Source organism: Miniopterus schreibersii (assembly GCF_964146895.1).
Source record: "Miniopterus schreibersii genome assembly, chromosome: 6".
Classification (NCBI taxonomy): domain Eukaryota; kingdom Metazoa; phylum Chordata; class Mammalia; order Chiroptera; family Miniopteridae; genus Miniopterus; species Miniopterus schreibersii.
The window spans coordinates 24140535-24155486 of NC_138107.1; the positions used below are offsets into that span (position 1 = coordinate 24140535).

A 14952-nucleotide genomic window follows, 5' to 3' on the forward strand; every position below is an offset into this window, starting at 1 on the left:
GACCTGCCTTATTTAGGAGGATTACCAGTGAGAATGTACGCGAGGTGAGAGTAGAAGCATGAAGACCAGACTAGAGGGTACTGCAGTATCCAGGTAGGAACTGGTGGGAGCTGGGACCAGAGTGGTGGCAGTGGAACTGGGGAGATGAATTTGGATATATTCTGAAGGTAGAGCCGAGGGGATTTACTTACGGATTAGATCTAGTATATGAGAAAAAGAGAGTCTAGTATGGTTCTAAAATTACTTGATAGACTTTTAAACCATTCACAAAATAGCCTTGAATTCCGACTTTGTGTCATGATATGACAAGACATTTAAGCAAGGTTAAGCAATCCCATACACCACGAGTGTTTTAGTTTAGACTGAGGTCTGAGGGAATTGGGTTCCAGTTCTAAGGGCCTCATCTCTGTTCAAACATTTAAGTGGCTTTGATCTCAGATTCAAGGTTGTGAGTCAGCTTTAAACTGTTACTACCTATCATTCTGTCTGCCCCCTATATTCTCATGCTTGCAGTATGAAGCACATAGCTATGAGGTGGGAGCGAATCACAAGTTTTAGGTAAAACTTTGTACTCCCAGGCCTACTCCACTTGTACGTAGTGGCCTACTGCATCTTTTCGTAACAGATTTACACAAATTGGGTGTGAAATGGCCTTAATAATACCAATTACTTCACTCAAATTCCAACAAGAAAAACTTTTTAATAGGGAAAAAAACCTCATTAAAAACCCCTTCATTAGAATGGGTTGAAATGTACGTCCACCTTGCTTCCTACACCCAGCTGGAAAGAGGCAGCTGGGTCGATGTTTCCCGTTTCCCCTGTTCCTGCAGCGCTGTCACCCAGGCTGTCATCTCCGGGAAGTGCTAACAGGGCCGGCTAGGCAAGTAGTTACGCGCCCTCTGTTCCCAAAGGGGACCTCTTCTCCTTGGATCCAGGGGCTTCAGCGTTTTGTATTTTGCTGTGAATTATGGGGGCTGGGAGCAACTAAGGGAAGGCATCACCGAGGGGTGCACCCACAGCCTCGCCTTGGGTCCCTTCGCGTGTGGACAGTTGGCGACTTTGGGGCTGCGGGGAGCGTCGGAGCCGCCCGGGGGTGCGGTGGGGTGGGGGTGGGGGTGGGGGGTGGGGGTGCGGATGTTGTGTGCGTCTCCGCCCGGGTTCTGTAGTTCCAGGGTCCGCAGGGCTGAGCGCTCCGCGGTGGTGTCAAGGCCCCCCTGCGTGGGCCTCCCCCTCTGCGCCCCGCCCCCCCACCCCCCGCGCGCCGGAGGTGTCTCGGGCGCCGCCAGGCTTTGCATTTTGCTCCTCAGGCCCCCGGAGGGCCACCCCGAGGGCCTAGGGCCCGCGGGCGCCCGCAGCCGCCGCGGCAGTGCCCCGCCGGCGCCGAGCCCGGCCCGCGGGCGAGCGCCTGCCCTTGTTTGGCCACGCGGCTGCGGCGCGGTCGGCTCCCGGCCCCCCCCCCCGGGCGTCAGAGGAGGCGGGAGCCCCGCGCGCCCACAGCGACGCCGGGGCGCGAGCTCTCCACTCGCCGCCGCCGGACAGGCCGGTGACCTCTCGGCCGCCCCGCCTCAGAGGCTCAGATGGCTCAGGCCAAGATCAACGCGAAAGCCAACGAGGGCCGCTTCTGCCGCTCCTCCTCCATGGCCGACCGCTCCAGCCGCCTGCTGGAGAGCCTGGACCAGCTGGAGCTCAGGTGAGGGCGCGGGCCCGGCCGGCGGGGGCGCGCGGGGCGCGGGCTCGACCCTGGTGTTCCGGGGACACGGGCAGTTTTGTTTCTCGGGGGCTTTTCTCCCGAGAGAAAACGCTTTGGGTTTCAGCAGCACCCCGGGAGCGCCTCTTTGGCGGCCACGTGCTCCCTAACAGACCGCAGCGTTTGGGAGCGGAGCAAAACGGGAGGCGATGAAAGTGACGTCATTTGAGATGAGGGACGGTGACCCTCGGGGTCCACAGCACTTACCGAACCTTCTGGGCGCCGGTCTGCGGTCTCCCCGAATGTTCCCAGCTTGCCCATTCCCTGCCGGGCGTTTTCAGCAGAGGCGGCTGGGAGCCGTCCTTGGGGGGAACGACCGGTTTCCTTTGCTCCAAAACACTTGGCAGCGCAACGTTTGAAAACCCAGGAATGCACCCGAGAGCAGGGGCTAGAGAGGAGCCGGGTGCCGGGGAGCTTGCACTTTGTGGAGTAGACACAGCAGCCCCCGCTTCCCCGGGCTCTGCGTGCGCCCCGTTAGCGCCTCAGTGTTGACTGTGCGCCTCCTTCCACCGAGGCGCTGTGCGCACCCCTCGGGCCCGGCGCTGGCCCCAAAGGGGAAAGGAAGTTTTTCCCTCCTAACTGATTACGATGTTGCTAAGTGCTTAACGTGGTGGTGGGCTTGTCTGGGGTTTCTAGGCGAGTCTTACTACATTTTGGAAATACTTGTTTCCTTTCACGGTGTATGAAGACTTCTATGTACGTCCTGTAGTCGATGGACTGAAGCCGCTGCGTAAACTGTGCCGCAGGGGAAGTTAAATGAAAATCTCCTGAAGGTCCCCGCAGCCTCCTGGGACTGCACAGAGGGGTTTTCCCCCATAGTTTCACCAGGTTCTGGGTGGGCCAAGGAGTATGAGAACCAAAAATTTTCAGAAGCGTTTCATTATGTCTTTTGTCTCCCTGGCTCATACACCAAAACAAGAAGAGGTGTCTGTTTTCCAAGGCAGTGCATTAGTAACCACGGTTTATCTTCGCGAATGAGGCATTTATTATGACTAGCCCAAGAAAGGAGTCAGAATACGAGAGGTTTTCCACCCTCGATGATTTCATGGATGGCAAGAGTTAGAGAAACCTGAGCCCAAACCACTTTCGGGGGTTCTGCTGAGACAATGAGAAAAACAGAACAAGAGGAAAGTAATGCTTCTCCATTGCTTTTAACGTTAACATCTTTATATCAACCCTCAGAGGCGGTGGAGCAAAACTAGAGATCTGTGGCCTCAGCTACTTAACGTCCCCCAGAAGAATATTTCTTTTTATGCAGCAGCATAACAAGTAACTCACAGGCCTCCCCAGGTCTTTACAACGTGGAGGGCATGTTCTCAGCCATTTCAGGGGTCTCTCTCCCCTAATCAGAAGGAAAGGGTTTTCCTTAAAGGATTGAGGGTGTTGCCTCTCCTTCTTCAAGCTGTCTTCAAACTTGAACTAATGCCCCTTGTGTGGTAGCTGCAGAAGTCAGGTGCAGAAGAAGTTGGAGCGTCATCCCATCCACAAAAGGTGGTGGGTTCAAATCCCCGTCAGGGCACATGCCCAAGTTGGGGGTTGGATTCCGAGTCAGGGTGCATGCAGGAGGCAAACAATTGATGTTTCTCTCTCCCGTCATGTTTCTCTCTCCCTTCCTCTCTCTCAAATCAATTTTTGAAAAAATAAATTTAAAAAACGAAGTCAAGTACTCCTCTCTAAAAGAAAGCCTCTGGATTTGAATTTATTATATTCTAATATTGATTAATATAAAATGAATTCTGATTACTGTGTACAAGTGATTAAACTATAACTTTTTTAAATCCTTACCTGAGGATATGGGTGTTTTTTTAAAAATTGATTGTTGAAGATAGAGGAAGGTGGGAAGAGAGAGAGAAAGAAACATCGGCCAGTTGCCTACTGCGCACACCCGGACCGGTATTCAAGCCCTCAACCTAGGTATGTGCACTGACTGGGAATCAAACCCACAACCTTTCCGTGTATGGGACGATTCTCCAACCAGCTGAACCACTGGAGCAGGGCTAAACTATAACATTTTTGTTGTTAATCCACACCCAAGGATATTTTTTCCATTGATTTTTAGAGAGAGTGGAAGGGAGGGAGAGGAAGAGAGAGAGAGACACTGATGTGAGAGGAGACAGACACATCGATTGAGAGAGAGAGAGAGAGAGAGAGAAAGACACTGATGTGAGAGGAGACAGACACATCGATTGCTGGGGACAGGGAGTGAACCTGCAACCCATAGTTGCCCTTGACCAGGAATTAAATCCAGAGACCCTTTGGTGCGCAGGCGGATGCTCTAACCACTGAGCACATCAGCTGGGGCAAACTCACTTTCTTAATTAACCCTTGAGCTGAGGAGGAAAAGACTGATTAATATGTGTTGAATTGTTCATTGTAAAGACTTTCCTCATAGTTTTAGACTTTTGTAAGCTCTGTTTCTTTCTTTAAAAAAAAGTAATATTGACTGAAAACTAAGGAAGTATTTTAGAAAGTAAGTAAAAATAGAGAAAAATGCTAATGCTCATCCATTAAAGTTTATTTGAAACCACATGGGCAGAGTCACAGCAGTCACTACACTGCTAAAAATTAGAATCATACCTAGAAGGTGAATTTTGAAAAGAAAACATGATATTTATAATGCAGTTTGTTTCTAACATTTTAACCGTGATACTAGCTTGTCTTTTCTGACTCCTTCTAGAAAGGTGATTCCTTTATCTCCTGGTTTTCATTACCAATTCCAAATGGTGTCTGATTTTTGCATTCATCAGTGGTTCAAAACACCTTGCTTAAGTTATCGTAATTATAAATAATACACGCTAACATTTATTCATTTAATGAGCACTGACTATATGCCAGGCCCCATGCCTTTGTGAAAGTTATTATTTCCATTCTCCAGATGGGAAATTGAAACAAGAAGTTAAAAGTCTTGCCCAAGGTCACATAGCTAGAACCCAGGAAGACTGGCTATAAAGCTTAATACTTTATTAGTAGTTTTCTTAAATATGTTGTATTTTAAAATGTGCAAATAGTATAAGGAATAGTATATGATTTTACTGAGAGAAGTGAAAATTCCATTTAAATTGGTGTTTAATTCAGTAAATATTGAGCACCCACTTTTTGCCAGGTATTGAGTGGCTCCTCGTAGGCTCTGGATGGTCATGAAGATGGGACATGGGTGTGGAGAGTGTCACAGGGGAAAATGACAGGACAGGAGATTGTCCCCAAACTGATCATATTGTGGCTCCTTCTCCCTCTTATCAGTCATTTGCAGTGGCTAACGTGGAGGGTTGGGTGAATGAAGGAGGGTGACAGAGATCATTTGTTGGGCTGCAAGTTTCTTAGGGTGTGCCATTGTCCCAGTAGTCATAAAACAGGGTGGCACCATAATTAATGTTGTATGATAGCCTATAATTTAAAAGAGCACTTTTCATAAACATTGTGATTTGAACCTTATAAAATCCTTTGATGAGGAGGGCAGATATTGTCTCTCTTAGAAATGAGAGAACTGAGGTCCAGAGGGATTGAGTGGCTTGCCTAAGGCCACAGTACTCATGGTAGCTCCTCACACTATACATTAGTCCCATTTTTACACCAAAGTGTTTCAATAGTGAATGTAATTTAATACTTTGGTTATGATCAGGAAAACCCTTCAAAATCTTACATTACCTAAAATATGAGTGATCATTGTAGTATTTAAAAAAAAAATGTTTTTATTGATTTCAGAGAGAGGAGGGAGAGGGGGGGAGAGAGAGAGAAATATCAATGGTAGAGAGTCGCTGATCGGCTGCCTCCTGCACGCCCCCAGCTGGGGATGGAGCCCGCAACCTGGCCATGGGCCCTGACTGGGAATCGGACTGCTGCCTCCTGGTTCATAGGTCAGCGCTCAACCACTGAGCCACGCTGGCCAGGCTGTAGTATTCTTTTGATACAAGAGTATTAAATAAGAGACAGGACTATGATTTTAAGAACCTGTTTGAGAAATTATTTGTTTCAAATAAATCCATGATAGGAGCACTTGCCATTTTCACTCCTTTTTATGAAAACACAAATTTTTGTTATTTGTAAGTCCACATATATAACGTTTGCCAGCACCCATTCTGGGCCCATTGCACGTATTAACTCGTGTGTATATTTTTTCAATTGATGTTGTCAGTCGCCGTATTAAATTGTTTACCTTCTTTACTTCGTTCACTCACAACTATCCCATTATTCCTGTTAGATGAGGAAAATTGGGGCGAGGAGAGGAGGTTTGAACAGCTGGACTGGAGCGCCATTGCCGTGTCCACTGTAGACCGTATTAGCTGACACAGTAGCAGCCAGTCTGAAGTTGCTGTTGGGTCCCCTCTTAGTCTCCCAACAATTCGTCTTTTGAAACCCAGGCTGCAGAGACTTGTGAAGTGCCGGCTACCCGAGGACTAGCTGAGGATGAGTGCCCTTCAGTTCTGCCCTTATGTGAATATTCTGACCACAATTTATGTTGGTAAAAGCCTGCTTCATTGTGATCTCATGCAGAGAGTTTTCCAGAAGCACAGCCTTGATGTGAGGATAAGTTCTTTCCCAATTTGGACTTGTAGCTGCTTCCAGGATCTGTTAGTAAAAACGGAGCTGCCCCTCTCTGCCAAGAAAAGTGCTATCAAATGATGTGTTAAAAAAAACACACACACAAAAAAATGAAGGGTAAAGTGAGATGGCCCGACATTTTCCTAACCAGAGCTCCGGAAGAGAATAGGGAACGGAAGACAGAGAATGTTTGAAGATACAGTGGCTAACAATTTTCTAGAACTAGTGGAAAGGTAGGCCAAAAGATTATATGAGTTCGATTTAAGGATGGCAATAGCTGATAAGCAGTACTAATATTACTTAAACAAGCTAAGCAGAGGTCTAGATACAGCTTTTTAAAAGAGAAAAAGAAAAATACGATGGAGTCCATACACCAGACAGAGGTAGAGTAGTGCCAAGGGAGGCACTGATTCCCTCAAGGGAGAGGAAGGGGGAAGTTGTTGAAGAAATAGTGTCTGCCACCCTGGCTGGTCTGGCTCAGTGGTTAGGGCGTCGGCCCATGGACTGAAGGGTCCTGGGTTCAATTCCGGCCAGGGGCACGTACCTCGGTTGCAGGCTTGATCCCTGGCCCTGGTCAGGGCGCTGGTGGGAGGCAACCAGTCAGTGTGTCTCTCTCACATCGATGTTCCTCTCTCTCTCTCCCCCCCCCCCCTTCCACTCTCTCTGAAAGAGCAATGGAAAAAATATCCTCAAGGATTAAAAAAAAAAAAGAAGAAATAGTTTCTGCCCAAAGGGTTGGGTTTTGAAAAAGTTTCACCAGTAGACAAGGGTAAAGAATGTAGCAAGAGAGGAAATAGCAAAGAAAAGGCCACAGAAGCCAGAAACAAAACAAAAAACCTTTGATTTGGAAGAATGACATTTTATCTTTGCTGTGATATGGGAACGGTATATGTGAAATATATGTGAGAAGTTCTGTAAAAGATGAAATCTATTTTTCACAGGGAAATGCCCTGTCCTTTTCTAGCCTTGTGTGGGGGTTGGGGGGGGCACCATAAAAGTTTCATTCTAATTTCCTCTATATTTAGTCTCATTTAATGACAAAATATTTCTTCATGACACATTATATTTTTTCCAGTGTCTCCTTTTAAACAATTTTTTGTTAACAACACCATGAACTTACTGTTGTTAACTTAATAGTTGTAAATGAAGCCTCCCTTTCGAGAGTAACTTTCAATTCTCTATCATCTGACATTCGAATACAAACTCGAGCGTTAAAAAATTATTCTCTTCTTTCAGCATCTTCTCATTTTACCATTCACGTGGTTCATCTGTGTCATTTAAACACTAGAGTCACGGTTTGTGTTGTTAGCATAAATATTTCATGTTAGTGCCAACTCAGTCTCTCTCATATGTACTGGGCCCTAGTTACCCGTGTGAGAGTTTGCAAATGTAAAACGTGAGTGGTGCTAGAGGAGGGCCTGCTACAGCATTATTCCTATTTCATAGATTATTAATTTTGATTGTGTTTTCTAGCCAAATTAGTTACATAGTAAGATTCTTACCAGCTCTTTGCTTTTACTGGCCCTTATAAATGCAGAGTCCAACATATATTTAGTATCTTGATGAATAAAGAGACCCGGTGACTTTTCTGCTTAGGAGTGCTATTTTGGGGTATAACAGGTGGGTGACTGTTGGGGAAAAGGCATATGTGTGGTTTGGGTGAGGAGGGGGATCCTTATATGGAATGGACACGTGCTAAAACATTGTGGCTCCTTTGTGCCCACTTAAAGCAGCAGTCAGGATTAGATCTTCGTGATCTTGGATTTCTAAGACCATCTGAATACTTGGGTAGATCTGTCACTGTTCAGTTTAGAAAAGTTGGCAACTTATTTAGTTGTGATGTAATATATAGCAAGGAAGCGCCCTGGGAACAGAGCACTTTAAACACACAGAATTTCTCTCACAATTCCACAGCCTAGTTCTTCAGTGACTGGGTGTGTTCATGGGTATGTGTAGTAATAAGCACGTGTGTGTGCATAGCTCGGGGAGTTGGGGAAAGTAGTACTTACATGGTTTAATCATGGCTCTATATCAAAAACCTACAGAGGCATTCCCTTTAAATTCTGGAAGAGGCAAAGATGCTCTCTCTTACCACAGCTGTTTAATACAGTACAAAAGGACTTTAGTCAGTGCTATATAAAGAAAAATAGGAGTAGCCCTGGCAGAGTAGCTCAGTTGGTTAGAGCATCATCCCGTTGTGCTGAGGTCAATACACGGTCAGGGCATAGGCAAAAATCAACCAGTGAGCGCATGGATAGGAGGAACGACAAATCCATGTTTCTCTCTCTCTCTCTCAAGTTAAAAAAAAAAAGCTAATAGCACTGTAAAGGACGAGATAAAAACTATCATTTTATGATCATCAATCTAGAAGAACCAATAGAATTAAAAGACAAATCATTTGTCATGTTAGCCAGTTTCAAGATGAACCTAGAAAAGCATTTCTCTAGAAATAACTAGAAAATATCATTAAAAACATATCATCCACAGCAGCAACAGTATCCATAAAGCTTCTAGAACACTCCGGAGTCCACAAGACTGCCATTAAGAATACTTCACTGCAAGACAAAATCACCACCAACGCCTTGTGGCTCCAGGTAGTGGCTCCCAAAATAAAAAAATAAAAAATAAAAATAAAAGAATACTTCAAAATGCTAATAAAGAATATAGAGGAGGATCTGAATAAGTGGAGATACGTCCTGCTCTTGGATGGGGTGACCGTACACTTACTCTAGAGTTTATACGGAGGAATAAAAGCCTAATAGCTAAGTTTTCTGTAAAGAAGACTAGGGGGCTGTTCCTACTAAATATTAAGGCATATTATAAGACTGGTGCTTTTTTTTTGTAAATTCTCACCCGGGGATATTTTTCCCACTGATTTTTAGAGAAAATGGAACAGAGCGGGGTGGAGAGAGAATGAGAGAAAGAGAAACATAGATGAGAGAGACACACCGATTGGTTGCTTTCCAATGCGCCGGGGATCGAACCTGCGACCCAGGTATGTGCCTCTGACCAGGAATTGAACCCGAGAAGGGTGCACGGACTGATGCTCTAACCACTGCACAGCACCGGCCAGGGCAAGACAGGTGTTACTTTTTACTTTTTTTTTAAGATTTTTTAAATTGATTTTTAGAGAGAGGAAAGGAAAAGAAGAGAGAGAGAGAAACATCGATGTGAGAGCCAAACATTGATCGGCTGCCTCCTGCATGCCCCTACTGGGATTGAGCCCAAAACCCAGGCATGTGTCCTGACTGGGAATCGAACTGGCTACCAACAGACTGAGCCACACCTGCCAGGACAGGTGCTATTGTTTTAAATGGGCTTTCGTGTAGGAATAGTCAGATGGAATAGAGATTTCAGAGGTAGACCACCTACAAATCAGTGGGGGAAAGATAGATTTTTGGTGAATAATGTTGGAGAAAATGGTTCACTATTGGGAGAAAAAACAACATCCTTATCTAACTACATACAAGGGTGGATTCAAGATGGATTAAGATGTAAATAGAAGCCCTGGCCAAGTCGCCCTGTTGGTTGGAGCATCATCTCGTACAGCAAAAAAAGATTGCTGGTTAAATTACTGGTCAGGGTATGTGCGGGAGGCAACTGATTGATGTTCCTCACACTGATGTTTCTCTCTCTTCCCCACTCTCCCCTCCTCCCTTCCTCCCTCTCTAAAAATCAATGAACATATCCAGGGGTGAAGGTTAAAAAAACAGATGCAAATAGGATAAAGGTAAAACGATAGAGTTAATAGAAGGAAATGCAGGCGAACATCTTATGACCTAGGGATGGGGAAGACCCTGAAACAACATTTCGAAAGCATAAACCATAAGGCAAAACAAAACCAGGAAAAAACGAATTTGATCACTTCAAAATAAGGATCTGTTCAGTGAAGGATATCCCAAAGTTCGTATGTGATAGGGTGGGAGAAGGTGATTGCATTGTCAGTAACCAACAAGGGATTAGTACCTTGAGTACGCAAATCAACAAGAAAATAGACAAAGGCTTTGAACAGGCTAAAAAGAATGCAGAGATGTCTGAAATTATTAATGAAATAAATGCACATTAAGCATTGAGATATCACTATCCTTGCTAGACTGGCAACAAGCAGTTAGAAAGTTGGAAAATGCTGAGTATTGGTAGGGTGTGGGGATATAGGAACTCCTGTGCTTTGCTGCCAGGAGTTTTACTCCGTATAGCCATTCTAGGGAGCAAGCCTAGTGCCGAGTCAAAGTGAGGGCACACATACCCTGTGTCTCAGCAGCTCTGTCCTGGGACATACCCTCAGCAGATTCTCATTCAGGTCCTTAGGGGGACATGTACTCATTGAAGGGTCATTTGTGGTGATGAGTAGCTGAGGGACAAGGTGCGTGTCTCCACTGGGAGAGTGGAGGTAAAGTCAGGTGGATATACGTGTGGAGTATTAGGCAACAATTAGAAGCTACTGATTAGATGTGCATGGAGGAAGCTGGATGGTTTTTAATAATGCTGAGAGATAGAAATTGAAGAATGTATGAATACACAAATACATATTTTGCAAGAACAAACAGGTAATCACTAAATAGAATGATTGCCCTGTAAGCAGGGAGGAAAATGGGAGTGGGGGTAGGTGGATTCAAAAAGATAGAAAAGTGAAAGGATGAAGAATAAAGATGAATAGAAAAATGAAACAATAAAAAATAAAACGGAATAAAGACTTCTTGAGAAGTGTCCCTAATGATCTTTAAACTGGAGTTGAATGGTAGGAGGCTGAGGACCACTCATCTTCCGTGTAGTAACTGCCTGTTTCCCGACTTATATAGGGTGGAAGCTTTAAGAGAAGCAGCAACTGCTATCGAGCAAGAGAGAGAAATCCTCCTGGAAATGATCCACAGTATCCAGAATAGCCAGGACATGAGGCAGATCAGCGATGGTGAGAGCTGCTTGCACAGACGGGGGCTCGCCTTTTACAGCCCTCTGAGGGGTTTGCGATAAGCGTGGGTCAGTTTTTGCTTGACTGGTGGTGTGATGAGTTCACCAGATTTCAGCACTTAATGTGAGCAGCGGGCAGCCACTGCGGCTGTCGGCTTATTCCAAGAGCCGCTCACCCAGAGGTCAGTCTTCCACTGTACTCCCCGGCTCAGGCCGTGGCCCAGAAGTGATGGAAAAAGGCCTCCAAGCTCCTTTGGCAGGAAAGCTGGCCCCAAACAATAAAGGCCAAGTATAGAACTTCAGTTCTATAGGAGTCACTGGTATGTAAATGTGAAAACAGAAAAGGTGAGGGGAGAAAATACTGACAATGGCTTTCACTGACAATGGCTTTCCGAATTTAGCTCCCTTGGTGCTTCCTTCATGGGACAAGCTAGTGGGCCAGGGAGCTGGTACACTAAGTGTGCAGTGTGCCTCCAGAGTCCACAGTGGGGTCAGATCTAGTCTGTCTCTCTACCATCCTGGCCAAAGATCAGTGAATTAGGAAGGAAGTCACAGAACAGGTCAAATAGGGGGTTGCTGACTTTTTCATATAAATAATGAAATGTTGACAGCTCCCCTTTTCCCATCATTGCCTCTTTGTGCTGGCCGAGATTTAGACCACTGGCCAACTTAAATTTGTCTCAAGGGGGTGAAGTCGATGCATAATTTTGACGCCAGCTTTTCTCCACTCTCATGGCTGTTTTCTCAAATTGGGGCATTGTATTCTGATAAACATGCAGGATATGCCACCCCAAAATATGCCTCTTTGGCATAACGATATTTTGAGCTGATTGTTTTTGAGAAACTGCGAACACAAGAGAAGCTCCGAAAACAGAGAGGTTACCCTTTTTGTAAGAGAAATTTACATTTATAAAGTAACTTTCCACTTGTAAGGGTGTCTCCCTCTCTGCCAGGAAGGGGACTGAATCACAAGGAAGTCTTATCAGTGGAGAAGGCGCCCACTGTAGGTATATCTTACTCTGTTTACTGTGATTTTCCGGGTCACCTCCCATAACTGGCTTCCTGTCCTCCCCACAATCTTTTGTCTTCAGCTGAAAATGGTATTTAAGGTGGTGGCTTGAGCCATTGCAGAGAGTTACTTAGTTTCTCCTGTATATGTGAGGTATACATGTTAATGAACTTACGGTTTTTTTCCTTGTTAATCTTTTATTGCAAGGGTTCTCAGACAGGAACTCAGGAAGACAAGAGCGAAATTATTTTTCCTCCCCTACATGCACATCCTTATGGAGAGATCCAGGACATCTGCTCTCTGCTGCCCTAACGAGCACAGAACCCTGGTTATGCTCACTGTTCACTCTGTGTTAAGACCCGATCTCCGTCCCAGTTACAGGTGCATCCCTGCCCAAACCTGCAAGCATGACAACTGGAGACGTTGTCTGGTATTCCATGTGCACAGACGTTCAGGGAAGGGTGTGCTATTCTACAACCTCCCTCTCTAATCCAGAACACCTCATCAGTTCATCTTACACGCTGTAGTTTTCACTCCAGCCTTTAGAAAATTCATAATAGAGGTGATTACAGAAAACTGATTTAGCCACAAATAAATGTGGTAGTGTTCTTGACATTGTTGGGGGAGGCAGAAATTTTTCTCTGCCTTTCTAGATCCTTTTGGCTGGTCTAGTAATTAGATTGACATGAGACAGATTAACAACAGAAAAATAACCAAATGTAATTACATATGTACACATGGGAACCTCATATACGTGAGTCAGAACTCCCCCCCATACGAGAGGTTTAGAGACAGAAAGGTAAAGTAAGGTGACAGTGTGAGCTAAGGTATGAGATACGCTCTGGGGCTGCAGAGGGGAGGGGCCTGTCCTGAACCCCTTCAACATGGATAAGTTTATGTCTCATATTGATCGATATTTCCAACTTTTTATGTGTAGGAGAAAGAGAAGAATTAAATCTGACTGCAAACCGTTTGATGGGACGAACCCTCACTGTTGAAGTCTCAGTAGAAACAATTAGAAACCCTCAGCAGCAAGAATCCCTCAAGCATGCCACCAGGATTATTGATGAGGTGGTCAGTAAGTTTCTGAATGATCTGGGAAATGCCAAGAGTCACTTGATGTCGCTGTACAGTGCGTGTTCATCTGAGGTGCCACCAGGGCCAGTTGATCAGAAGTTTCAGTCCATAGTAATTGGCTGTGCACTTGAAGATCAGAAGAAAATTAAGAGACGATTAGAGACTCTGCTTAGAAACGTTGAAAACTCTGACAAGGCCATCAAGCTGTTAGAGCATTCTAAATCTCTGCAACAAAATGCTGAAAGCAGATTTAATTAGTTTCCAAAGCTGAGAGCTCTTACAAATAATGATATGAAAAATGATCAGATGCTATTTTAAGTAATAACTAGTTCTTTATGTTGGGCATAACCACTCATTTGATAGTGAAAGTTGTTTCAGATGATGAAAATATTCCAGTGTCATCAGTTTTGTGAACAATTAAAGTAGAAATATTTTAATTATCAGTTTTTAGATTGAATTCTTGTCTTTTACTAGGATCTAGCACCCAAGATATATATTTTACTATTCTGTTTGGATGAATGCTTCATATGTGTGGGGGAGTAAGTGCTTAGTGAGGGGCAAAAGAATCACTGTTCTTTCCTGGGCTTTGTCTGGTGTGGAGATGCACAGGCACGTGGGGCATTTGGTCGACTAGAAAGTCGACGCAGCAGCGCACACACGTCTAGTGTTGGCCAAGCAGTGTGCTTACAGAGATAAAAGGAATCACACAATTAGAACCTTTCCCTACATTCTCTCATGCAGCAGTTTTTTAAGATATGTATGTCAAATTATTTGGAACTTAAAGATTTACACATCTCATAATATGAATATATTTGTTGATGTACATGAAAATATGAAAAATGTGAGAAAATTCACATCTGATTTTACCGTGAACAACTATATATCCACTTCATCTTTTTCCAAATGCATCATTTCTCTAAAGTGTTAATTACTACATAAAATACAATGTTGTAACTTACCTTTAAAAAAATTAAATGGCACTATAAAGTCCATGTAAATTGTCAACTTAAAAGCCTCTGACTTACCGTTCCCTTACTAGACACTTGTTTCCAATTTGTTGCCGTTACTGCAACATAACTGATGTACATAGAGCTTTTTCCTTCTTTCTTTTGTTTTTCATTTTCTTTGTATTAATTTCCAGCAGTGAGATTTACTGGGTCAAAGGGTATATACATTTTCATGGCCTGACATATTTCCAGGTTTTTTTTGTATAAGAGTTATAACAATCTATACTGTCTTCAATAATTAAAATGCAGCCATATCACTGAAAGCTTTCCAGTATTAAGCATTTTTTCCTAACATTAGGTACGAAACACCTTTAGTTTGCATTTTGTTTACTAACAAGGTTGACCAGTGTATTGATTCTTTTATCTATAACAAATGAAGCAACTATAGAATACATTTATTTATTATTGTTATTGATATACAAAGCCCTCAACTTTCCCAAATACTACTACAAAACAAATATTTCAAACTCAGTTTTTATTAGTACTCTCTCATACTGGGAAAAAAGTTAAGATCCAGATACTTATTTTTTTATTTATATCAATAAATATGTACATATCAATGAAAACAATATTGAGCTTTGTTTTCTGGACAAAAATGCCCAATTAGTCTCTCTTCATAAAAAGCAATTACAATCTAAGGAAATTCATGGCTGCTTTGATTGCCA

The 14952-nt window shown here is 44.0% G+C and overlaps 1 protein-coding gene across 1 annotated transcript; it reads left to right on the forward strand.

Moving 5' to 3' along the window:
- Positions 1–1297: 1297 nt before the first annotated feature.
- On the forward strand, positions 1298–13717 carry BAG2 (BAG cochaperone 2). Its single transcript, XM_081140101.1, has 3 exons — positions 1298–1690; positions 11086–11195; positions 13141–13717. Exons 1-3 carry the CDS (start codon positions 1578–1580, stop codon positions 13536–13538), a joined length of 621 nt encoding a protein of 206 aa, XP_080996227.1. The 5' UTR covers positions 1298–1577; the 3' UTR covers positions 13539–13717.
- Positions 13718–14952: the final 1235 nt, after the last annotated feature.